The sequence below is a fragment of the Dama dama genome, chromosome 5, assembly GCF_033118175.1.
Source record: "Dama dama isolate Ldn47 chromosome 5, ASM3311817v1, whole genome shotgun sequence".
In the NCBI taxonomy this organism is placed as follows: Eukaryota; Metazoa; Chordata; class Mammalia; order Artiodactyla; family Cervidae; genus Dama; species Dama dama.
The window spans coordinates 28,009,523-28,018,419 of NC_083685.1; the positions used below are offsets into that span (position 1 = coordinate 28,009,523).

The 8,897-nt window shown below is 53.0% G+C and overlaps 1 protein-coding gene across 2 annotated transcripts; it reads left to right on the forward strand.

Annotated features, from left to right (window-relative positions):
• Positions 1–169: 169 nt before the first annotated feature.
• On the forward strand, positions 170–7,892 carry PGAM5 (PGAM family member 5, mitochondrial serine/threonine protein phosphatase). Of its 2 annotated transcripts, none has more exons than XM_061142201.1 (6): positions 170–392; positions 2,721–2,899; positions 4,549–4,674; positions 4,761–4,849; positions 4,971–5,104; positions 6,839–7,892. In XM_061142201.1, exons 1-6 carry the CDS (start codon positions 202–204, stop codon positions 6,987–6,989), a joined length of 870 nt encoding a protein of 289 aa, XP_060998184.1. In that variant the 5' UTR covers positions 170–201; the 3' UTR covers positions 6,990–7,892. The 2 variants fall into 2 exon arrangements, with proteins under 2 accessions (XP_060998184.1, XP_060998185.1); XM_061142202.1 differs by having other exon boundaries at positions 4,974–5,104.
• The last annotated feature ends 1,005 nt before the right edge of the window (positions 7,893–8,897 follow it).

The following is an 8,897-nucleotide window of genomic DNA, read 5'->3' on the forward strand; positions in this document are numbered from 1 at the left end:
GTCTCAGACCCACCGCCTACCACCCGGCTCCGCCTTTATCCCCGGAAGCCACCGCGGCGGACCAGACGATCGGCGGCGGCTCCCGCGCAGCCCGTCGGCCGGAAGCGTACGCCCGACGAAGCGTGTCCCTCGTCGCCCGCCGTCCACACCCGAGCGCGCCTGCGCGGAGCCCGCGTGGGGTCGACGCGGGACTTGACCGGCATGGCGTTTCGGCAGGCGCTACAGCTGGCGGCCTGCGGCCTGGCAGGGGGCTCGGCCGCGGTGCTCTTCTCGGCTGTGGCAGTGGGGAAGCCCCGCGCGGGCGGGGACGCGGAACCGCGCGTGGTCGAGCCCCCGGCGTGGGCGGGGGCCGCGCGCCCGGGGCCCGGCGTCTGGGACCCCAACTGGGACAGGTGCGGGGCCAGCGGCGGTAGCCCTTCCCTGGTCCTAGCTGTCCCGTCTGGTCGGTGTGGTGGGTCCCACGGAGGGGCGGGCGGGGCAGGTTTGCTTGCTGGTTTCTCTTTCGGTTCTGGCCGTGAGGCTGGCTTTGGACGTGAGGCGTCCCTCGACCCCTCTTTTGAGCACCAGTTTCCTTGCCTGCCCAGGGGGTCATTTTGAGGAAGGAGTACCGGGATGCCTGGAGTGGTCGTTTTCAGTCCGAACGGAGGAGTTGGACCTTAATAGGGCTCTTGTCCCTGTTTCTGTCTCTCAACTTATGAATATTCAGATTGGGTGACGGCATGCTAATCCCATATTTGGGATACTGCCGAGAGGGCCAGGTGGAGGTGGGTTCTGGAAGGGGCCTCTGCGAGGAGGCCGCGCAGGGACAGGGCCAGCTGACATACTGAGTAGGAGCATGAGGTCCAGGGGTCCCAGGCACCCCGGCCACGCGCTCTCAGTATTCTGCCGAGCGCTTGGAAATGCTGAAGCAGTTTTTAGTCTTACTTAATGTTAACTTAAATTTAAAAACCAAAGCAGTGCAGATCTTACAATATTGTTTTGAAACGATAGTACTTTTGATATGCTGGAGTGAATAAAGTGAGTTACTGGAATTTCCCCGTTTCTTCCTACTTTGTAAATGTGGCTACTTGGAAATTTTAAATAACATACGTTGCCGGTGTTCTATTTCTATTGGATGGCACTGCTCTGGGTTGTGGGATGGTTTACCCAGTCCCAGCTCTTTCCTACTTAACACTTTGAGTGTGGGGCACAGAACTAATATTTATTGTTAACCTCCTTGTATAGGAAACTTCAGAGGCATTCTTTTTAACCTTTAATTTTTAAAGATAAATTTATTTTAAAATAGTCTTCTATTTACAGAAAAATTGCAAAGACAATAGAGTTTCTGTTTTGCTAGATCCACACCTAACTTCTTCTGTTGTTAACACCTTACTCTAACATAGGGTATTTGTTACAATCAGTGAACCAGTGTAGGTACAATATTATTAACTGATGTCCATACTTTATTGAGATTTACTCAGTTTTTACTTGTAGTCCATTGTCTCTCCCAGGATCCCATATGGCAGTCAGGCTTTGACAGTTCCTTAGACTTAACTTGTGATGACCTTGACAGTTCTGAAGAGTGGTGATCAGGTATTTTGTAGAATGTCCTTCAGTTGGGATTTGTCTGTTTTTCTCATGATTAGGCTGGGGCCTTATTCTCTTTTAAACATCAGTACAATCTTCTTAATTTCTTGTGCCTTTCCAAGGAAACAGTCACTGTGAGGTTAAAGGACTTACTTGGAGAGCCAGACTTCAGCTTTCTTTGAGGCTGACATGCTATATTTGCTTGCCAAGTCTAGATTTATGAGGGAGTAAGGAGAGTGGTATCCATGCTAGAAAGAGCCTCATTCAATGAAAGTACCAGCCTCTTTCTGAGGAGCCAAGCTTGCATCTGTGCCTGCGGTACCAGAGGTCTTCTCTGGCTAAGCCCCAGCTCCCCCATGACTGCCAGTGTGGCATCTCAGCCTGGTTGTATATGGGTACCCCAGGTTCACATGGCCCAAGCAGAACCCTTGAATTCACCATGTCTTCCCTCAAAACTTATTCTTCCAGCACTGTCTCAGCAGAGTACATTCTTTCCCAGCTCTGCCAGTCTCACAGGCATTTAACTTCTACTGACTTCCGGTCCATGAGCTAACAGAGCCTGTCTTCACCAGACATCGTTTCTCAGCATCTTTGCTACTGCTGCGCCCTCCCAGGCCCCTCCCCCCCAATCAGCCCTTTCCCAGCACCCGGCAGGGCCAACCAGGGAGGTTCCCGTGATAATGGGGACATTCTTCTCCCTGTCCGGTGTGATGGCCACTGTCCCACTTGCTGCTGAGCTTTGAAAATGTGCTTTGTGTGACTGAGGAAATGGGAGTTTTAATTGTACCTAATTTTTATGATTTTGACTGTAAGTAGCCATACGATCAGTGGCTACTAAGGGACAGCACAGCATCCCTGTCAGCGAGGCCACCCTGTGGGCATTTCCCACCTGCCCTCCCACAACCACTCCTTCCTCTTCTCTGCATCACTGGTCCCCTTGCTGTGACTGTCTCCTCATGAGGACATGAACAGCACAGAGGCTTTGCTTACCTGTCTGTCCACCATCCAGCCGCCCAGCGCAGGCCTAGCACTGAGAACAGAGGACGTTGGCTTCTCCCCTACACCTCCCAACACAGGAAGCCCCTCTGTCAGAAAGACTAGGGGTGACTTGTGAGCAGGGGCACAGAGCGCACCGTCTTGTGTTTCAACGTCAGGAGAGAACCACTGTCCTTGGTCAACCTGCGGAAGAGGAGCCTAGAGCCTGGAGAAGAGGAGCTGACATCCAGGCTGGACCACTGCAAGGCCAAGGCCACACGGCACATCTTCCTCATCAGGCACTCCCAGTACCACGTGGACGCCTCCCTGGAGAAGGACCGCACGCTGACGCCCCTGGGTATGTGGCTGGGCTGTCTGCTGATCTGCGAGGCAGGCCTCCTTGGACCTGTGTCAGGCGTTCTTGGCCCAGATGTGAGCTTTGTCATTAATAGTAATAATCAGTTTAATCTGACTCAAGACAGACTTTGCCAGTGTCCTCAACCTTTTTTTAAAATAAGTTTTTAGAAATTAATCATTTTTGGCTGTGCTGGGTCTTTGTTGCTGTGAAGGCTTGTCTCTAGTTGTGGTGAGTGGGGGCTGCTCTGTAGATGTGGTGTGCGGCCTTCTCTTTGCAGTGGCTTCTCTTGTGGAACATGGGCTCTAGGGCATGTGGGTTTCAGTAGTTCTGGCATGTGAGCTCAGTAGTTGTGGTTCTCCGGGCTCTAGAGCACAGGCTCAGTACTTGTGGCACATGGGCTTAGTTCTTCCACAGCATGTGGGATCTTCCTGGATCAGGGATTGAACCCGTGTCTCCTGCATTGGCAGGCAGACTCTTTGCCACTGAACCACCAGGGAGGCCCCTCAACTTTAAGAATATTACCATGGATTCTGCCTGCAGGTGCTCTGCAGTGGCTCCGCCTGGTGCCCCATGGCTTGACTTAGTTGCTGAAGAGCTTCAGAGGCTGCCTTATAAACAGTGGCGTGTCTCAGGGCCCTGCCCAGTGCTGGCATCTATGGCAGTTTCTTGCTGCTGTGAATGGTGCTGCTGGGCACATCCTCTCACTTTGGCCTTTGTGTGCCTGTATCCACAGAATTCCCTCAGACAGGAAACACAGGGTGTTTGGAGGTGGAGTTTACATTTCTACAAATATTTTTGTTGAGTGAGATGGTACCCTTTTGTGTGAAGGGGCTGGTGGCCTGTCCTCAGGCTCAGATAGAAGTAAAGCCGCATCTATGATGTCACATGTCCAGCTAAAACTGACTCTCCAAGGGCGTTTCAACTGGATTCTAAGATACATTAGAGGAAAAGCATTTGTATTTGCACCCAGACCTCAGCAGTGCTGGTTGTCCATCCTTACATGTTGACATCTGTAGTGATTGCATGGCTGGTCACTGGAGCATTAAGATCCAATCTTTGGATAAAGTTGAGTAAGAATAGTGTAACGGACCCAGAAATAGTAAAGAGGACTCCATCCAAACTTCAGCCACCTTCAACCATGGCTGGTGGTGTTTGTTTTAAGATTGATTTCTATATGGATGCTCTGGGTCTTGTTGCTGTGTGTGGGCTTTTCTCTAGTGGTGAGCGGGGGCTGTTCATTACGGTGCACAGGCTTCTCACTGCAGTGACTTCTCTTGTTGAGGAGCATGGGCTCAGTAGTTGTGGTGCACAGACTTAGTTGCTTTGCAGCATGTGGGAGCTTCCTGGACTAGGGATCAAACCCATGTCCCCTGCATTGGCAGGTGGATTCTTATCCACTGTACCACCAGGGAAGTCCTTATGGCCATTGTTTTTGATGCTTTTTCTGTATGGGACTGAAGGTGGCTGGTCTGTCTCACTGACTTTACCTGTTGAAAGCCTGACCTCTTCCTTAGGCCTGAGACCCAGGAGGGGCTGCCCATCTTGTCCCCCAGCCCTAATGGTGCTTGGTAAGGACTGACGTATTTGTGCAGTAGAAACAAGCAGGGTCTCCCACCACCTGTAATTCTCCAGTGTATTCCACCTTCAAGGTCGTGAGCAGGCTGAACTAACTGGTCTGCGACTTGCAAGCTTGGGGTTGAAGTTTAATAAAATCGTCCATTCCTCCATGACCCGTGCGGTAGAAACCACTGACATCATCAGTAAACACCTGCCAGGTGAGTGCCAGGCACCCCAGGTGCCCAGCAGCAGGGAGGGAGGGGTGGCTGCTCCTAAAGGGACTGAGTCCTGTGCTTTCCTACAGGCGTCTGCAAGGTCAGCACAGACCTGCTGAGGGAAGGCGCCCCCATCGAGCCCGACCCCCCTGTTTCTCACTGGAAGCCGGAGGCTGTGGTAAAAAAAATCCTCCCGGGGCAGCCTCCTATGGGGAGCAACCTCCACTCTGCCCTTGGGCTCCTCGTGGCAGTGTGACCCATGCTGCCTCCATATGCACGATTCCTTCTTCTGCCCCTAGCAGTATTATGAAGATGGAGCACGGATCGAGGCCGCCTTCCGGAACTACATCCACCGGGCAGACGCCAAGCAGCAGGAGGACAGCTATGAGATCTTCATCTGCCATGCCAACGTCATCCGCTACATCGTGTGCCGGTGAGGGGTCCTGCTGGGTGCCCTTGGCCCTGCTCCCCCTCCTGCCCGCCTGTGCCTCCAGAGTTTCCTCCAGGTCCAGCTGGTGGTCTGGTAGAGTGGCTTTCAGTCCAGTTTTCTCATGACTGTGTGTTTTTGGTGGGAACAGACCAGACCAAGTGTCCTCCGTCGGCAATCTTTCCTGGGCGATGTTGTGGTTGCTTGGTTCAGGTGCTATGCGCCGGCTGCTCACATTGCGAAGTCATAGTTTATATGCCAACACCCCGTTTCCCTGACATGCAGTGACTGGTTTGGCACCTGTCACTGGATCATGCCACTGTGGTTACTCAGTGTTTGCCTCATAGTTTCTTATTTCTCTTAGCTTATTAACTGGAAATTTTTTGCAATTATGGACTCACGGACCTACTTGTGCAGGGTTATAACCTGAGTATGTTAGTCACTTCCCTGCTTCAGCTGATCCATTGTAGGAAGTCAGGAGCTTCTCCAGGGGCTCCTGTGTCACTGGAGACAGCCAACCACTTCCCTGTGTCCTGGCCCCACCGAGTTCCAGGCCTTCGCAGTGATGCCTGCCCTGAGCCACATCCTGAGTCACAGAGGGCCTGGACCTGGAAAGGCCAGCAGGGTGCTCATGTATTTGATCAAATCCCACATAGAGCCAGATGTTAAATAACTGTAACCCTGCCTCCCCCAGATCCATTAGAAGCTGTTTGGCAGGTGCTTCAGGAGCTGAGGGGATCCCCCTTCTCACATGGGCCCACTTGTCCAGACGTCACACACGGCTCCAGGCGAGAAGCGCCATGCCGGGGGAGCGTGGTCCAGGCCAGGTCGAGTGCTGCTGGGAGGAAGGGCTGGGCTGCAGGCTTGTAGCTTGAGCCTGTGTGTTGCTTTTAACACCAAGAAGCCAGCCGCCTGGGCTTTGACTTTTGGGCTGTGTAAACACACATCCTTCCATATCCCAGGACAACACTGACCCAGCATCACTGGGAGGCAAACCCAGTGCTGAAAACAGGCCAGAAATGACCAGGCTTGGAGCAGTGGTACCTGTGATAAGACAGGGCTGCTGGGAGCCAGGGCCTCTGCCCCAGGAAATGGGAGGACGACCTGCCCCCTAACTTAGGACAGTTTCTGAAAGTAGTGAGCGTGACATTGAGACTTTAAAAAGCAGTGTGTAGGTAGTTACTCCTTCAAGTCAGCAAAACTCTTGACAGAGGTGGTGAGACAAGCCACGGGGCTGCTGCTTGTCGACCCCACAGTTCTAGGGCAGGAAGAGTGTCTGGTGACATGGACAGAGGCTGTAGTCATGCTGTGCCCTTCAGCAAATACTAACTGTGCCTGAAAAGCACTTTTAAGAGCATGAAAACGCTCCAGGGGCCGTGGTTGCACCTGCTGCACCATCTGGCTGCTCTCTGCCCCCCTCTGGTTACACTGGGAAAGCAGATTAAGTTGCATGCATTTGTTAACCAGTGTGCTTGTGACTCACCTGCAGGCCTCGAGTGCGCTTTATCCCCATCCCAGAGGGACTGGATTCTCCCCAACCCCTTGTTGGACTGTTGGGTTGACATCTGCCCGGCAGCTCCTTCCTCTGAGAAACCCCATCTGAAAGCAGGAGGGACTTAGAGATGCTGGACCCGGCCCCTGGAAGTCTTCCCAGGGGCTTCTCAGGGGCCCTGAGGGTACCCTCAGCTTTGTTGAGACCTGGCCCACCTGGCCTGTTTCTAGCACATTCTCTCTTCTCAGGGCGCTGCAGTTCCCTCCAGAAGGCTGGCTCCGCCTTTCCCTCAACAACGGCAGCATTACCCACCTGGTGGTCCGGCCCGATGGCCGAGTGGCTCTCAGGGCCCTCGGGGACACAGGGTTCATGCCTCCTGACAAGATCTCCCGTTCCTGAGGGCCGCTTTGAGGCCCTGCGTCCTCCTCAGCCCGTTGCCGGCCTGGTGTGCGTGCCGCCAAGACCGCAGTTTCCCCCGTGTCCCCCCCACAGGCTGCGCAGCGGGGACGGCCACCTCTAGGTGGCAGGAAAGCAAAAGGATCTACAACACAGAGTTCTTAACTCACGGTCCAGGATGGAAAAGGGAAGTGCTCAGATCAGACCAGCTTCATCTCTTTCGCAGGATGTCTGCCTCCCTCTCATCCAGGACGAGCCTGAGGGGTCCAGGCAGGCCTGTTTGAGGGACTGGATGAGGCCCCCCAGATGCCATGACTGTAGGGACCAGGCAGACACTGCAGCAGGCTGTCCGCCAGCAGAGCCCGTCAGGCAGGAGGAAGAGGAGGAGGGCGCAGCGCTTCTTCTGTTTGTAACTTATTCTGCTTTGTACATTCGTTTCCTAAAACTTGTCACTTACATAAAGATTTTTCTCATCTGGTTCTTGCTTTGAAAACCAGTTTCTCACTCCAAAGTCACACCTCCCTGACGCTGTGGGATCTGAACTTTTGTGTCGTGAGGCCTTTCTGGACACACAGGAGGAGCACCTTGGCCAGTGAGGGAGGTGACTTGAGCTGCTGGCCTCACCAGAGAGGCAGTGATGAATGCCCCATGAGCGGCCCGTTTCAGTAAAACGTCCAACTGACAGTTCAGTCCTTGTTTGCCTCTTGTTTGTTGGCTGTTAATCTTTTATGCTTATGGATTAAAATATTTAGTGTGTCCATCCCAAATTTCTGTTATTTTAGGAGGAAGTACAATTTTTATTGAGTGGTTATGAATATTTTCTGTAATCAGTGCAACTAATTGGAGTATTTGATGTTTCTGTCAATTTTGGAAATAACTACAAAATAAAATTTTATTTTACTGGTTTTTCAAAGTACTAATTGTGAATGTTTTAAAACAAGCAGCCTGTGCATGACAAACAGCAGCCCCAACTAGCTGAGAAAGTCTCAGCAGAAAGCCCTTTCCCCAGGATCTGGTGTACCCTGGGCTGAAGTTTCGCAGGGCATCTGCCCAACAGGGGCCTCGGTGAGAGGCCCTGACCCAGGACAGTGAGCTCAAGTGGTTTTCTAAAAGCAACAACCATGCACCATTCTGTAGAAATAGTTGTGACAAGTTAGCCCGGGGCTGTGCCAACGTCTAAGACCAGAAAAGCGTCAGGCAGCACCAGGTGTCTGGCCTCGGGTGCTGTGAGGTCCCGTAGTCGAGCCCTGGGCACCTGGACCCTCGGCACCTGCAGGTCCTCCCCGTCTCCCTGGGCTTGTGTGGTCACATACTGTCCTGTCTGCAGACCTGTCTTCAGTGGCATGTCCACCCTTTGTACTTCACCGCGGAGGAGCAGGGCAACGTTTCAGAAACAGGAAGTGAGCCCAGGAGCAGGACAAGGGTGTTTGGATGGGGTCACTTACAAGGGCCCAGGAAACCACCCTGAGGTGGGACATATGACCGAGAACTTAAGAAACATCAGGAAAGACCTCCCAACTGTGACTGACATAAAAACTCACCCTGAGACCCTGTGCGTCAGGACGGATCCCAAACTGACTGCAGCGGGAATGAAGGTGGTTCCCACTGGCTGCATTGCTGTTTGTTCCAAAATATCTCGAGACAGTTGAGGAAGGAACCTGAGGGCACGTGTTACCCAGAGCTGCCTGCGGGTCTCCACACACAATGAGAAACACATGCCTCCAACTGCCTGAGCCCACCTGGCTTGGGGATGGGGTAGTGATGTGCCCAGTGACTGGCAACTACCCAACAAGACCATCACCCTGTAACCATCCCCTCTGAGCTTCTGGAAACATCCAAAAACTACCCCAGAAGATCTGGTTGCCACATGTGGCGCCTGCTCTCCCCAGGAGCAGGGGACCCTCTGAAGCC